The sequence below is a fragment of the Cyprinus carpio genome, chromosome A19 (assembly GCF_018340385.1).
Source record: "Cyprinus carpio isolate SPL01 chromosome A19, ASM1834038v1, whole genome shotgun sequence".
Taxonomy (NCBI): Eukaryota; Metazoa; Chordata; class Actinopteri; order Cypriniformes; family Cyprinidae; genus Cyprinus; species Cyprinus carpio.
In genome coordinates, this window is record NC_056590.1 from 5,576,486 (window position 1) to 5,593,286 (window position 16,801).

Sequence of the window (16,801 nt, forward strand, 5' to 3'; positions counted from 1 at the left end):
TGATTTTTAAACAGTGCTTCTAGAATATATTCAGATCTGCTACATATGTGGAAGTTTAGTAGATAAACGAACACTGATCTCTCCGCCTAGACTCTTAAAAATAAAGCTTCTTTGTTTGCTCCAAACGTTCCATGAAGAACCTTCAGCATCCACGGAAACACTAACGGTTCTTTATAGTGGAGAAATCTTCAAATACATGATTCTTAGAAGAACTGAGCACTGGAAGGTTCTTTGGGACAATGGTTCTTCAATGGTAATACCATTTTGAAACCTTTATTTTTACGTTTTAAAGGTTTTAATAGTGAAAAAAGTGTATTTAGATGATTCAAAGGTTCTTCACACTAAGAAGAAACACTTCACTGAAAGGTTCTTTGGGGAACCAAAACTGGTTCTTTGATGGAATTCAATGCAAGAACCTTCTTTGGGAACCTTTATTTTTAAACCGTGTATTTGCTCATCCTGTAGTCAATTAGTAGAGCGTGAACTCCAATAATGTCCTCTCTGTTCTCAACAAATGTCTCTCTACACTCTTAAAAATAAAGGTGTTTTATTGGCCCCAAAGGTTCCATGGTTTTTACTGGCGTCGATGGTCCCAAGAAGAACATCCATGAAACCTTTCCATTAGACAAGAGGTACCTAGATTATTAAAATGTTGTTCACACAAAGGAACTGAAACATTCTTTGGGAAACCAAAAATGGTTCTTCAATGGAATTCAGTGGAACTTTTGCTTTTAAAGAGTGTATTTCCTTGTCCTGTATTTAAATAAGTAGATAAACGAACACTGATCTCCAATGATTCCTTTGATCGCAGCAAATATCTGTCTGTCCTACTGGCGCCAATGGTTCCATTAAGAACCTTCAACATCCATAGAACCACTAAACCATATAGTGGAGACAGTTCTTTAGATTATTCAGATGTTCTTCACACTAAAACAAAACGGTTATTTTAAGAAATGATCACTGACAGGTTCTGTCAGAAACCTTTACTTTTATGAGTGTGAGATCTCTTGAAAATAAAGGTTCTTTACTGGCATTGATGGTTCTGTAAAGAACCTTAAACATCCATGGAACCTTCCAAATGCACAAGTGGTTCTTCGCACTAAGAAAAAAAGAACTGTTGACTGAAAGGAATATCATTCCTTTGGCATTCAAGTTTAAGAGTGTATTTCCTCGTCCTGTACTGAATAATCATCCTGTTCCACCTTCACTTGTCCAGGTGCATCTGCGTCCTCATTCTGACAGCCAGACGTCGTCGTCGTTGTTCCCTGGCAGCGAGCCTGATGCTTGAGGAAACTGTCTCTCCAGACGATCTTCTTGCCGCAGAGCGCGCACTCGTAGGGACGCAGGCCTCCGTGTGTCTTGACGTGTTTGGTCAGGTGGTGCTTCATCTTGAAGCTCTTGGAGCAGACGGGGCAGGCGAACGGACGCAGGTTCAGGTGCTGCATCTTCACGTGGCGGTCGCGCATGCTCTTCAGCGTGTACGCTTTGCCGCAGTGACAGAAGTGGACTTTGGGCGCCGCAGAGAGAGGAGAGCACGGGGAGGACGAGGACGACTGCGAGACCCAGGAGAGCTCGGACGGTCCCGGAGCCAACTGGTCGGACGTCGGCGGTGGCAAAGGACGCTGGGAAATCTGCCCGGTGGCTTTCTCAATCTCGTCGTAGGTTTCGAACGCGGCGTCCGTTTCGTCCTCCTCGTCTTCGTCCAGCAGCCTGGCGTCTGACAAAGTCCACTGGTTCCACAGTCCGTCCGTCTCGCCGCTCTCGCTCTCTCTGAGACGTCCGTCCGACTCGACGGCTCCTGAGAGAAGACAAGAGCAGACAACAAGTCAAAAACACGTTGGCTCTCCACGTTTCCCCCTGGTGGACGGGCGCTAAACTGCAGTGATGAAGAAGCTCCACTCACCGGCCTGGTGTTCCTCACACTTCACCCTCACTTTGTCCTCATCCAGCGGCTCTCCGACTCCTTCGTCTGCTTCCATCCTCCGCTGCTCCTCGTCTTCCTTCGCTCCTCGGAGGCGAGCGCGGATTCGGTGCCTCGCGAAGTCTGAAGTTTCGATGGACGGCAAAGGTGCGACGGGGAATGTGTGGAAACCTTCGTCTACCGTATTCGGGTTGCATTCGGGCTCGGTTCGGACGGGGAACGTCAGGCTGCTTCTGCTCCACCGGCTCTGAGTCGGACGCCTCCATGTGGCCAGAGGCGGAAGTGCGCTTTGCGGTCGTTTTTCCAGAGTTTGTTCGCCCGCCGCTCGCTCCCCATCTTCCGGATCAGCGAAGCAGCAGTCGGAGCTGCTGGGCGACTGGTGACTGGAGGACGTCGCCCCGCCGGGGCTGACCTGAACCAAAGGTCGTGACCTCTTCAGGATGTCCGTGCACTTGTCCACGATGTGCCACATCTGCAGGAAGCTGGCCACCGTGACGTAGTTGATGATGTCGTCGCGCACGATGCTGAGCTGACCCGTGTAGGCCGAGTTTAACACGTTTTCAAAGGCCAGAGGGTCCATGACGGAGGGAAGAGACACCGTGGTGACGTTCTTCAGCAGAACCTAGCAACAGAACCTCAGTGTTCAGAGCCGCTCCAGTTCAACTAACAGACATCACTATACTTCCCCAGATGAGTAATCACAGTTCAAGAAGACACGTTTGTATTTCAAGTTTTCTGAAAGGTTATGTTTAAATATGCAAATAAAGTGTCATCTAATTAAACAGGTTCTAATTTGCATACATAATTTGCATACATTTGCAGAACAGAAATCTAAACATTGGTTCAAAATTCTTGTTTGATTACATTGACGTATTAGAGTTAAAGATTTCTCTTTTTATCATAAATCAGAAAATACTGTCAACAGACAGAAAACAAACACATTTTCACCATGTTTTTAGGAGTAAAATGTTGTATAAATCAGTGTGAAAGATAAACGAATGTATTCTGACACCTTATGTATTTAGGGATGTAGTGAGGATTTTGAATTTTAAGTTTTGTGTATTTTAGTTTTTGGTCTGAAATCTAGAGATAAAGTGCAATAAAATAAACACTTAAATGTATTTTGGATGTTTTCTTTCCATTAGTCTGAAAGAAGACATGTTATGGAGAAAACAATGGTTTTGCCATTTAAAATAAAGTTAAGAATATTCTGTATTCTCGAGAACATTTCTTGTCTTTCTTAAGATTGTTCTCAAGACAAAAATTAATAAGAGTTTGAATTCCTGATAATGTTACAACAATTGTAAATACCTTCAACTTCGGAAAACTCCCAACCTCAAATCCCCAAAGGTAAGATGTTTGATCAGTTTATTGTGTTGTTTCAAATATTAAGCATTACAACACTAGCAATATATAACTATTACCAGGGAAGTACACACATTTTCATTCAACTGTAGATAATCTAAACAGTGATCTGTTGTGATGAAGCATGATGTGACCTTTTGCTGAATTTCAGGAATATAGGAACAACTCGACACGAAAACGAGTCGCTTTTTAATCATATTTCAACAGTTTTGGTTCATATGAGTAGCGCAGATACACAACAAAACAACATTAAAAACCGTTTTTTGGCGGGGTTCCCTTGGTAAATAATCATATCGGTGTAAAGAGGTTAGGGGAACGTTAAAACAACGTTCTATTTCCGTTCAGAAAACTTTCCCGGCTAACAAAAAACAAACTAACGTTCTGGGAACCAAAAATTGTGAGCTGGGCAATGCGGGAGGGCATAAGCTGTCAATCAAATTCAAAAACCAAACCGTTAAAATTTAACCGCCAAAACCAAACGGTCATAAATATGCAAATGAGGCCATTCACACTGGCTTCACATATGAAGAGTGTGAAATCAGTGTGAGATCGGTTCCACACTCACCTGGTCGTGGAAATACGGAGATGAGGCTGCCAGCACGCACCGGTGCGCGCGGAACACCTGACCCTGCACCTGGATGGACAGGTCACACAGCTGACCCTCCTCGCGCTGCCGGTTCAGATTCTCCAGGACCGACGCGCGCGCGCTGGGGAAACACACCTGCAGCACCGGGCCTGGCGGAGCGCTGCGGCCCACGATCTGCTCCATCCTGCCGGGGAGAGAAACACCCGCCACCGCGGAGGAGATGAGAACCAGAGCCCAGCGCGGGTAAGTGATCACAGCAGAAACGGTTCGCTCTATATGTGTTATGATATTATCATATAAAGCGCGTTTCCTCCGCCGTTTCTCGGGTTGAGGCCCGCAGATCAGATCAGATCCGCTCGACCGGATCGAACTAGCATCTCATAACCGGCTGTAATAACACATCGACAGCTTATGAGCGCTTATAAACACGTCTGAGCGCAGATGATCGCGTGTGTTTACATCAACATGTGGCAGAGACCCCACCTCAGCGCTCGGTTCAATACCGACATGCATCCGATGTGCAAATCACGCTCTGATCCGTCTTACGATATAAAATATGAGCGTGTTTTTGATCTCACCTGCGGTCACTGCGATGGAGCTCTGCGGAACAGAAGTAGAGACACGCCCCTTCCTGAAGTCCCGCCCCTCATATCATATACAGGATAGTGTATGTGTAATTATAGCGTTCACATAAATGTTATCAAAATTGCGGGGCGCACCCGCCTGTTTTATTATAGAATAGAATAGAATAGAATAGAATAGAATAGAATAGAATAGAATAGAATAGAATAGAAGGTGTCACCGCTGCTGCTGTGAGCGGATGGTCGGGGTCATGAATATTAATTAGGTTACGCCACAATCCTCTACCAGGAACTTTGTGCGTGCGTCATTAATATTCATGAGTGGACTCGCGCAGTAACGCGGTGCGCGTGCGCCGCTAGCTGTCTGGAAATCTTTAAAACATCCCGCGTTATAGAATCAAATTAAATTGCAAGTTTTTGTGTTTTAGAAATTAAAGTATTTTTCACTCTCCGTGTTACCCTATTCTTGTTCGCTGCTGAATTATTTAGGTCTTTCAAAAACAAAACCACATGAGATTATTAAAATGATGCTAACTAGATCTCTCTAAATAACTGATCTGAAAGATTTGACAAGAGATTTTGTTGTTATATTGAGAGTTTTTTTTGTATTTTTTCCAAACGTCATCTTGCCCTGGTTGTGTGGTTAAATCTGGGAGATTTAACATGTGATATTATGGATTATTATTATTATTATTATTATTATTATAATGTATATATATATATATATGGATATAATATATATATATATATATATATATATATATATATATATATATATATATATATATAAATACATAAATAAATATAAACAAATGTTCAGAATTATATTTGAAACTTATCCTTTTTTCTAAAGCACATGCTAGCTTGTAGAAGCTTGTTTGAGAGAAAAACAGTATTTATAATAGTTAACGATCGTTAATTTCAGTGAGTTTTAAAAGGGGGCCGCACCTGCCGACAGCGTTGTGACGTCACCGCGGGTTCGGTTGCGTTGCGCGCGCGGCCCGAGATTTTTACCGCAGTGCATCAGTGCGAGCGTCACCGCGCGCTCCAGAACTCGCCCGACAGAGCTCTGTTTACCGATCAGACGCGCCGGTCTGATGAGGATCTTATCGCGGAGGCAAGCGACAGTCTGCAGGAAGCGCTGTATGTGAATATAAATATATTAACGGAGCCGTGTTTACTCAGAAGTTAATCACCGTCAGTTCTGTGACTGATCTCAGGTCTGTGACGGTGAGGCTCTGATCCGGGCCCTTCACTCAACCTCTCTCTGAAGATGCAGTGCACATGAAGAAGAGCCAGCGCTGTGGACACTAGACAACAGAGAGAGAGAGAGAGAGTGTGTGTGTGTGTGTGTGTGTGTGTGTGTGTGTGTGTGTGTGTGTGTGTGTGTGTGTGTGTGTGAGTGTGTGTGTGTGTGTGTGTGTGATGGAGAGGACACGTCTGCTGCTCCTCTGTGTGTTCTGCGCGCTCTCCGGTGAGTCTGACCATCAGAACATGGGGCCCGGGGCCCTCATGCTAGGAAAAGATCAGAGAAAAACTCTGTACCAATAAATGTGTAGTGAAAAATAGAATTGGAAATTGATTAATATTTTTGATATTTTTTGAATAGTGATTATTTGTTTAAAATGAATAAATTGTTCTTTTAAAAAAAATAAACACAAAAAGTGATGTAAATAATAAATAAAAAACTAAATACCTGTATGTACACAAAACATTTGATTGAAATAAATACAGTACAGGTCAAAAGTTTGGAAACATTACTATTTTTAATGTTTTTGAAAGAAGTTTCTTCTGCTCGATTCAAGCCTGATTTATTTATTTGATGGCACAACATACAGGGAAAAAAAACAGTAATATTGTGAGTGATATTATTACAATTTAAAATAACTGTTTTTAATTTATTATACTTTAAATTATAATTTATTTCAGTGATGCAAAGCTGAATTCAAGTCTCCATCATACATTAGAAAAAAAATATATATATATTATTTGATTTTTATTTTTTAATGTTGGAAAATGTTATTATTTTTATTGTTTTTTTATAACATGTGATACTTTTTTAGGATACTGTGATGAATAAAAAGTAAAAAAAAAAGAAGCTATGTTTTTAAACTATAAATAGTTTTGTAATAACAATATACAATACTGGGCAGGTAATTTGGGGTCAGTAATTTTTTTTTTCTTTCTTTTTGTAAAATAAAATCAATACTTTTATTCAGCAAGGATGTTGTTAAATTGATAAAAAGTCTTTAGTAAAGACAAATATATTATTAGAGTATATATTATTAGAATTTTTATTATTTTGTATTAAATGCAGTTATTTTTAACCTTTTATTGATCAAATATATTAGCCAGCAGAACTGTTTCCAACACTCATAATAAATCAGAATATAGGGAAAAGACATGATTTCTAAATGATCATGTGATAGACTGGATGTTACATGTGACACTGAAGGCTGGAGTAATGATGCTGAAAATTCAGCTTTGGTCATCCCAGGAATAAATGTATTTTTTTGAAAGTATATTCAAATAGAAAACTATTATCTTAAGTTTGTAATAATATTTCACAATATATTAAGTTTTTTTCTGTATTTTTGATCAAATAAAATGCAGGCTTGATGAGCAGAAGGAGACTTCTTTCAAAAACATTAAAAATAGTAATGTTTCCAAACTCTTGACCTGTACTGTATATATATAGTAAAAACAATAACTAAATTTGATAAAATAAATACTTTGATAAAAATTAATACATTTGATTTAAATAAACTAAATAAAATTCAAATAAATTAGATGAAAATGTATTAATGTATTAAATAAAATTCATTTAAATTAATTTGTAGATATGATTAAAATAATTAAAAGTTATTGTAAATAAATCGACTGAAAGAAATAAAACATGATGTAAATAAATTTCAATTAAGACATTTTTATTTAATTATTTTTTATATTTTAATTAATTGATTAATTTATTATTTTATGATTTTATAAGTTTATTTAAAATGTAATTAAATTGATTTTGAATTAATACATTTGGACTTAAATATATAATACATCTTAATACATAGAATAATTTATTAAAATAAATAAAATATGATTTTAAAAGTGCTTTAAATTAAAAACTGATGTAAATATAAATGCTTCATTCATTTGCAAATAATTAAATTGATAAACTTGCTTAATAAATGGATTAAAATAAATAAGGTTTGTTTGGATTGTTAAGTAGATGAATGTATGTGAGTTCTGTATGTTTTTTTCTTATAATGTGAGTTTTTTTATGAGCCTGTGTTTGTGTTCAGTTATTTTCACTTTGAGGGCACAGAGGGTGAAGTTTAATTGATATTTAATTGAATATTTAATGTAAATGATAATGAGGATGAATGGATAAAAACACTGACACAAAGACATGCAACAGCTACCTACAGATCATAAGAAGTATAGATAGCACACATATCTGTGCAGAATTGTGGTGTATAGACGGAATAGAAACAGTGCTATAATGCAGTGATGCAGCGTAATGAAACAATGTTTATTCACATGTTTTCAGAGTATTAATTGGGTATGTGATCAAAGGAATATGCAGCAGGTTTTTGTGTCTGTGGTGGAGTTATAAGAGCGAGTGCTCTGCAGTGTCTCTGTGCAGCGGCGCGTGTGCCGAGGTGGACTCCGACACGGAGGCCGTGGCGGGAAAGAGCTTCAAGCTGGGATGCATCTCCTGTAAGATGCGCGGAGAGGTGGAGGCCACAGCCACCGTCGACTGGATGTTCAGGGCGCGAGGAGAAGCCGACTTCGTGCACGTGAGTTCTGACGCACGGCCGATGAGGACGGGGGATAATTTGTGTACGTGTGTTGTGATGTGATGGCTTTGAGTGAGGGGAGGTGATTTGATGTTCGGTGAGGTAGTGTGATGCTTTACGTGAGGATCAGAATTTATGAGTAGACTGAATTTGTTGTAAATCAAACAAACAAAAGCATTTGATCAAAATAAATAAATAAAACATTATTAAATTAAATACATTTAAAATATTGATTAAAAAAATCTGATTTGATTTAAATAAATATTTCAGTACATTTGTTTAAAATAAATAAATTGATGAAAATAAATCAAATTCAAGAATGATTAAATAAAAGCATTTGATTAAAGTAAATAAATAAAACAATAAAATATATTTAATTAAAATGCTGACCAAAATAAATTCAATTAAGTAAATAATAAATGTATGACTAAATAAACAAGCCTTTGATTAAATAAATAAAACATTTGAAAAATAAATCCATTTAAATAAAATGTTGAATAAAATAAACCAAATTTGATGTAAATAAATAAGAACTTAATCATTTTTAATTAAATTAATTCATTAAAATAAATTCTAAATAAAAAATAAATTCTTTAAATAAATACATTTGCTAAAAAAAATTGATGTAAATAAATAAATGAAAGCATTTTTTAAAGTAAAATAAGTAAAAAAAAAAATAATAATATAATGTTTTTTTTTTTATTATGTTGTTTGTTGAAAATGATGTTTTTTGTTGTATAAAAATAAATAACTAAATAAACAAACACATTGATTAAAAAAGGATTAAATTAAATAAATAAGCATTTGATTGAAATAAATCAATCATTTTAATTTAATTAAAAGAAATAAAACAGAAGATTGGTTTAAATCGATCACTAGCTGAATGAAAGAGATCCTGAGCATCTTCAGTGAAGGACAGGTCTGTGCTGCTTCTGCTGGACTCTCTCTGAGTCTCTGTCTGTGCTGTCTCCTGGACAGATTTACAGCTACGACGGCGAGGCGTCCAGCATCATCGACGAGCGCTTCCAGGACCGCATGGAGTGGCACGGCAGCAAGAACACTCCTCCAGGACGCGTCTGTGGACCTCCTCAACGTCACCTTCAACGACTCCGGCGTCTACCGCTGCATGTTCAACCGAGTGCTCAGCTACAAACACTACGAGTTCTCCACCATCGTCAGCAAAGAGGTGCACCTCACCGTCGAGGGCAAAGGTACGGACGCCGTCCCTAAGAGCAGCTTTCCTCAGGGGCTTTGATTCGCTGGAATCACTGTAATCCAGTCATTCTGTGTCAGCTCATCCCCAAGCTTTTCTTCTGGTGACCAGACAAAGTATTAAACACTCCTCTTTAAGTGGAATATAACCATTTGGTTTTTGCTACAGTTTGCTCTTGGAGCCACATTGAGATCTCAGTATCTCTGGAAATGAACCGGATAGGGCCTCAATAATGAAGATAGCAACTCAAAAGTTCATTAAGAACCAACATCTAAAAGGATATCCCAATATCTTTAATACTTCTGGAGTTACGGGCATGAAAAAATGGTCAAAATGATATTTTTGTCAGTCAAGCAGGTTTGATTTGTGCAGTTGTTTTGATAGAGGGTAATTGGTTTTTTTTTTTTTTTCTTGTTTGAGTATTTTTTTTTTTTAAGTTATTCTTTTTATACAATAAATTATCATCTGAATGCAAAGTGACCCTGATTTGGTATTTGACCACTGAAAATGTGTGCAATTTACTCCTGAAGCCACACTGAGATCCTCATATCTCTGGAAATGAACCATACTGGGCCTTAAAAATGAAGAAGCTAATGGAAAAATTAGTTAAGAACCAACATCTAAAAGGATATTGATATATCTTTAATGCTTCTTGAGTTACAGGCATGCAAACTTTGGGGGAAAAACACAACAAAGTGCTTTTTTATTTTATATTCATTTTTGAAGCATCACCATTGTCGTACAATGCCACAAAGATTGCTAAAAGCCAACATATTTTACTAAAAGAGCTTACCAATCTCTGTGAGAAAATAACATGATGATGCTACCGTCTTTCTGAAGTCATTTAGCCCTCCTGGAATTGGCTCCGATCCGATGTTCATTCTACCAACATAGTGTCCGAATCTCAGATGAAAAATGTCATTTTGACCCACGCTACAACATTACTCACTAAATATTCATCCATGACATTTAATATTTTGTCTTTTATCACTATTTATGTTTGTTTAGTCAGACAGAGAGTACAGTGAGCGTGTGTTTTCTTGCAGCCACGCGCGGCACGGCGTCCATCGTGTCAGAGGTCATGATGTACGTGTCCATCATCGGCCTGCAGCTCTGGCTCCTGGTGGAGATGATCTACTGCTACAGGAAGATCGCCGCGGCCGGAGAGGAAGCTCTCCGAGCCAGCGCGTCAGTAACACACCGAACAAACCCTTACACACATCACCCATCTGACACACACATGCTGCAAAAACCATCCAGCGCACGATTATTAGAGTCAACTACAGCTCAACTTACTTCAAATAACATTAATGAAATATATATACACAGTCCAGGTCAAAAGTTTGGAAACATTACAATTTTTAATGTTTTTGAAAGAAGTCTCTTCTGCTCATCAAGCCTGCAGGCATGTTATTTGATCAAAAATACAGAAAAACGAGTAATATTGTGAAATATTATTACAACTTAAAATAATAGTTTCTATTTGAATATACTTTAAAAAAATAATTGTATTCCTGTGATGCGCAGCTGTGAATTTTCAGCATCATTACTCCAGCCTTCAGTGTTCACCTGTAACTCCAGTCTATCACAGCAATCATTTAGAAATCATTCTAATATTCTGATTTATTATGAGTGTTGGAAACAGTTCTGCTCTCTTATATATTTGATGAATAAAAGGTTAAACAAGAACTGCATTTATTTCAAAAAAAAAAAAAAAACTTCTAATACTATCTCTTCTAAATAATCTGTTCCTTTACTATCACTTTTTTATCAATTTAACACATCCTTGCTGTCGAATAAAAGTATTGATTTTATTTAAAAAAAAGAAGAAAAAAAAATTACTGACCAGCCAAATTACTGATCCAGTTAGTGTATATTTTTATACCACATATTTATATTTTAAAAACATAGCTTCTTAATTTTTTTTTATTTTTTTTACTTTTTATTTCATCAAAGTATCCTAAAAAAGTATCACATGTTTCTGAAAAAATATTAGCAGCCAGCAGAAACTGTTTCCAACTTTGATAATGAAACTCATCATATTAGAATGATTTTCTAAAGGATCATGTGATAATGATCCTAAATCAATTCCGCTTTGCATCACAGAAATAAATGATAATTTAAAGTATAATAAATTTAAAAACACATTATTTTAAATGTGTACAAATATATCACAATATATTAGGCTCTCTTTTTTTTCTGTATTTTTGATCAAATAAATGCAGGTTTGATGAGCAGAAGAAACTTCTTTCAAAAAAATTAAAAATTGTAATGTTTAGTAATTTTTGGTAACTTTTGGTGTGTTATGTATTTATTTTATGTAGTGTAGTAAAATAACTAAAACTAAAACTGAAATAAAAAAAATTAAATACTAAATATTAAAAAAACGAAAAATACTAAAACTTTAATGAAAATGGAAAAATAAAAACTGATTCAAAATATGAATTAAAATGATAATGAACCTAAAATCACGTCTGTGTCATTTGTGAACTATCCAAAAATAAAATCTGAAATTATTGTCTGATGGAGAAGGTTTACGATGACTATTTTCAACGTTCAGCATAAAAAAATAAACAAAAAAAAATAAATTTTTCAGGAATGAATGTATTGTTTACTCCTTATTTTGACTATTTTTAATTATTAAATTCAATTTTACTGGACCAAAAGTATTTAAGTGTTTTTATTAGAACTTAAACTACAATTAAAACCATAAAAACATATTTTCATTACTTGAAATAAAATCAGATAAAATGTTGTTTCAGATTATTTTCATTTAGTTTTACTTTATATATTAAAATAACTCAAACTAAAATTTATAGAAATGTTATAGACTACTATAAAGAACTACTAAAAGCGACAAAAACGAAATCATTAAAATTAACTAAAATAATACAATTAAAAAACCAATTCAGTTCAACTGATTCAATTTATTAAAAGGAGATGATTTTCAATGAATTCTTTCAAAGTTCAGTGATTTAACAAAAAAACACACATTGTCATAAAAAAAACACACATTAAAAAAAAAATTGTAATAAATTTTTAAATATTATGAAAAGACTTTTAGTTTCTTTTTATGATGGCAATGTTTTTTTCTAAAATAACCCTAACTGAAGAAGATACGATTAAATAAGTAAATGATTCTAAAAGCATAATATTATTTTAAAGATTATAATATAGCGCTGATGTTTCTGTGTGATGTTTATAAGGTTTGTTATGTTTTTATTTATTATAGCGTGTGTGTGTTGTTTTTTTTGTTTCAGTGTGTGTTTGTTTTAGGTGTTGCGTAGGGGAGTATTTAGAGATGGGCCGGCGTGCAGGTAGCAGAATAGCACAGGTGGGTTAACTAGCACTCATAACTAGTCCTGGTTTCCCCAAACCTGTCTCTCCTTCCAAACACTTTCTTCCTCCTGTCTGCAGGTTCTTCCAGGACGCTCTTCCTCCTGAACTGCTGTCACTGCCTCCTCTTCTCTTACCTCTTCAGCGCACGGATCAAACCCTCACAGTCCACTGCAGCACCCTGCCCGTCCACTAGAGACACTATACACTGATTTGCACTAGAGAAGAGTCAAGCTTTCTTGACCTCGCCATATATGGGAGCCATATCTATGTATATACTACACGTATTATCAGACGATCTGAGAGCCAAATGGCATGCGACGCTACCGTTGCATGAGCTAAACGTGAAAGCAGATGCACTAAATGCGTTTCTCCGCCGGCAGGAAACTCGTCCTAGATGCTTCGATCACTATAAACGAGGAGTTTCTGTCGTATAATCCAAGTGCAACATGAGAATCAAACTCTAGCTCTTGAATGTAGCAAGCACTCACACCATGTTTGAAATGCATTATGGGTAAGCGCATTAAGACATGCGATCGCTGTGCTGTTTTAATGCATGCCCACACTGCAGTCGATCAATGCCAGGATCCAGTAACACCCCAGATAGACCCTTTCTGTCAGATGCGCTGATATAATGTGAGGATCTGTGGGAAATGCAGAAGTGAATGCTGGGAAACGCAGGGCTGGTGGGCGGAAGTGCAAAGAGAGAGAGAAATGTGCGAATTAAATGAGTTCATATGAATTCTGTGGACTCTTTCATTTCTGGACTGAGGCGGTGTGGATGCTCGGTTATGTTCGTTAGCGCTAGCTAATGCAATCGTGGACACGATGTTTATTTATAAAGCATATTCAATGCACAGTGGTCATAGAAGGGGTTTGCGTAAAGTGTAAAAATAATCATGAATTTAAAATGATCGTAACACGTTAAAAGTATATAACAATAATCATAAATGATAGTTAACAGTGTTTTAAAACAATCATAACAGGTTATTAAGACATTTAAGTGTATATAAATATAATCACAACAGATGATAAAGAAATAAAATCGACAATTACAAAATGTATTTTGGTTTAAAGTATAATTAGAAACAAGTAGATGATGCAGTGCAGTTACGATTGTTTTCAGGAGAATCACGGTTCATGATTATTTTTGCAGGTTGTCTGAGCAGCACAGCCAAACTAATTTACCTGTTTTAAAAACAATGCCTTACAGCGTAATATTAAGACCAAAGAGGACCAAATCTTTGTCATTATCTAATCTTTGTTATTAAAAGATAAGAACTAAGATACACATTGCAAACACACATAACAAAACAAACAGTGCTTTATTTTCAGGTACAGTAGCATTCAAGAAACTAAATATCAAAATAACAGTTCTCTGTATAAATGATGTATTGATTCTTATTAAAGCAACTGTATTAAAGTTCTTCAGTCAAAGCAGTGAGTGATTTTTCTCTGTGTTTTGTTGTTTTATTAACATTAAAGGGACAGTTCACCCAAACAAAATTCTTTCTTCTGTTGAACATAAAATTTTTTTTGAAGAATGTGGAGAACCAAACAGCTGCTGGTCCCCATTGACTTCTATAGTATTTTTATCAGTTAAAGTCAATGTTTGGTTCCCCACATTCTGTGTTCAGCACAAGACATAAATGAATACAGGTTTGGGACAACATGAGAGTGTGTAAATGATGACAGAATGTAAATTTTTGGGTGAACTGTTCCTTTAATGACGGGCGGCAGCATGTTTGGAATATTAGACTGCTGTCACTTTAAGAGCTGCACGCATCCGTTTCTTTCTAAACCGTTCACTGTGTTTTTATGTAAACCACGTGTGTTTTCACAGACACAAAGGATAACTCATCAGACGCTGTTTTCCAGGATTTTTAGCGTGCGCACGCTTCAGGTGAACACGCTCAGAACAAGTGCACGTCAGAACAGCACGAGAATGAAACGTCTCGAAACCGAAAGGCTCTAAAGCAGATGAAATAATGTAGTTTAGTGATTGTGAATAAGTGCAGCTCCCCGTGAGTGTAACTCTAGCGCTGAGTAAACGTCTGATGTGAATGTGTGTATCTGAGACGATAGACGCATAACTTGACTGTGTGTATGAACGTGCGCTGTAGTGTTTCTTCAGAAGCAGACCCTGAGACACTGTGATCGCCCACAATCACAAATCATAACATCACACACATAAGTGCAATGAAAAAGAGTTTTGATTAATTTCTTTATATTCATTTGAAAACTGCATGAACTAATGTTAATGTTCAGCTCTTAAAAAACAACAGTATATAAAAGCAGTAATCCTCGTGAAGCCGTGGTTTACAGTGAATTTATAACAGCTAAGGGGTGTTGTTAGATATGAGCTGTTATAAATTCATTGTAAACCACGGCTTCTTGGGGATTATTGCTTTTGTAAAACGGTTATTCCATATATGTAGTAAGTTTTCACAGAATAAAACAGAGCAAATAAAGTGTAATGATATTAATAAAAACAGTATTCTTCCACCAAATAATGTAGTTCCTCAGAAACAGTTGTGGTTCCAACAAAATGGTTGCCGAGCAACACACAGAAGTAAACAACGGTGAATGTTACTTTGCAGCTTCGAACGCGGCTCAGCCAATCAGAATCAAGGACCAGAACTATCCTTCTTATAATTATACATTAATTATGCTGTTAAAACATTAATTTCATTAACTATTTTCATTAAAAAAAAGTTCCCCAAAGTTCAGCAGTTTGGGGTCAGTACATTTTTATTCTTTCTTTTTTTTTTTTAAAGAAATTAAAACTTTTATTCAGTAAGGATGTGTTTAATTGATAAGAAGTGATAGCAGAGATTTATATTGTTAGAAAAGATTTAGATTTTGAATAAATGCTGTTCTTTTCAACTTTTTATTTATCAAAGAATCCTGAAAAATGTATTGCAGTTTCCAAAAAAATATGTCAGCGCAATGTTGATAATTCTAATAATAAATCATCATATTAGAATTATTTCTGAAGATCATGTGACACTTTATACTGGGGTAATATTTATGAGATATATATAAATACAAAAACACATGTATATATTTAAAAAATATTTGCATATATATATATACATACATACATGCATTCAAATATAATTTATATATATATAAATATTAATATTTTATATTTAAACAACACATTCTTCTTAAATATATACATGTATGTTTGTGTATGTATATATACATCATAAATGCATAGTACACAAACATATATAAACAAAAACTTTTTTCATTTTATTTTATTTATAGTCATTCATTAGAATTATTTTTTTATATATATATTTCAATCACAAATCAATTGCTACTTATAATATTTAATATATTAAAATTTGGAGCATAATCATAAATACTTCCATGATTATTTTTTAAGAATTGAATAGCCTACATTTGAATACATTTCTGTGACTCTTCTAGGTCTACACATCACAGTGTTTATAAATATGTAGCCTATAGAAAAGAATTACGAACTATAATGTCGCATATTTAATTAGCTAAACATCATTTGCATATTCAAACACAACATTTCAGAGCACTTGTAACGCTGAACAAGCATCTTTGGGAAAGTATGCTGTTTAGTTAGAAACGAAATAAACTTGGGTGTCGTGAGCGCGCGCGCCGGTGCGCGTCCCCGCCTGCGTGCGAGTGCGCGCCCGCGGTCGGTCATAGCACCTCGCGTGCGCGCGCCCGCCCCGACTCCGCGGCTCGCGCGTGAGAGCGTCGCGTCATTGTGCTCCGTTATTTTCGGATGTTGTCGCGTTGAGGAGCGGTGATGGGTCCGCGCAGAGCGAGCTGATCGCGGTCAGTGCCGGAGGATCATGTCCTATGTGTCTTCACAAGGTAAGAGCGAGCGCTCCGAACATGACTGACAGCGCGCGCGAGGATCGATGACACATTTACTGCGCGCTGATGGATGGATGCGCGATTCTATTGATTGTAGTATCGTGATGTGAGCAGATGTGTGTGTGTGTGTGTGTGTGTGTG

General features: G+C 36.4%; 2 protein-coding genes and 1 long non-coding RNA gene across 4 annotated transcripts; 2 read left to right on the forward strand and 1 right to left on the reverse strand.

The window, feature by feature from the left end:
• Nucleotides 1–9: 9 nt before the first annotated feature.
• On the reverse strand, nt 10–4,577 carry zbtb22a (zinc finger and BTB domain containing 22a). 2 transcript variants are annotated; one of them, XM_042776143.1, is made up of 4 exons: nt 4,451–4,577; nt 3,852–4,056; nt 1,904–2,543; nt 10–1,798 (listed from the first exon to the last, which is right to left on the reverse strand). In XM_042776143.1, exons 2-4 carry the CDS (start codon nt 4,053–4,055, stop codon nt 1,155–1,157), a joined length of 1,488 nt encoding a protein of 495 aa, XP_042632077.1. In that variant the 5' UTR covers nt 4,056; nt 4,451–4,577; the 3' UTR covers nt 10–1,154. The 2 variants fall into 2 exon arrangements, with proteins under 2 accessions (XP_042632077.1, XP_042632076.1); XM_042776142.1 differs by lacking the exon at nt 4,451–4,577 and having other exon boundaries at nt 3,852–4,131.
• An 800-nt stretch (nt 4,578–5,377) lies between these two features.
• On the forward strand, nt 5,378–11,576 carry scn1bb (sodium channel, voltage-gated, type I, beta b). Its single transcript, XM_042775894.1, is given in 7 exon segments — nt 5,378–5,596; nt 5,674–5,927; nt 8,081–8,247; nt 9,226–9,308; nt 9,310–9,458; nt 10,507–10,807; nt 11,567–11,576. Coding segments are annotated over 6 exon segments (759 nt in total). The 5' UTR covers nt 5,378–5,596; nt 5,674–5,878.
• A 1,185-nt stretch (nt 11,577–12,761) lies between these two features.
• LOC122148750 lies at nt 12,762–14,114 on the forward strand. The gene is made up of 2 exons (XR_006162593.1): nt 12,762–12,794; nt 12,878–14,114. It is a non-coding gene; the product is annotated as an uncharacterized LOC122148750 (long non-coding RNA).
• The last annotated feature ends 2,687 nt before the right edge of the window (nt 14,115–16,801 follow it).

Excerpts from the sequence above, each read along its gene's own strand:
- zbtb22a (XM_042776143.1), bottom strand. The coding sequence starts at position 4,055 with ATGGAGCAGATCGTGGGCCGCAGCGCTCCGCCAGGCCCGGTGCTGCAG. Across the intron at positions 2,544-3,851 it reads CTCCGTATTTCCACGACCAG|GTTCTGCTGAAGAACGTCAC; the intron begins GTGAGTGTGGAA and ends TTCTGTTGCTAG. Across the intron at positions 1,799-1,903 it reads GTGTGAGGAACACCAGGCCG|GAGCCGTCGAGTCGGACGGA; the intron begins GTGAGTGGAGCT and ends GTCTTCTCTCAG.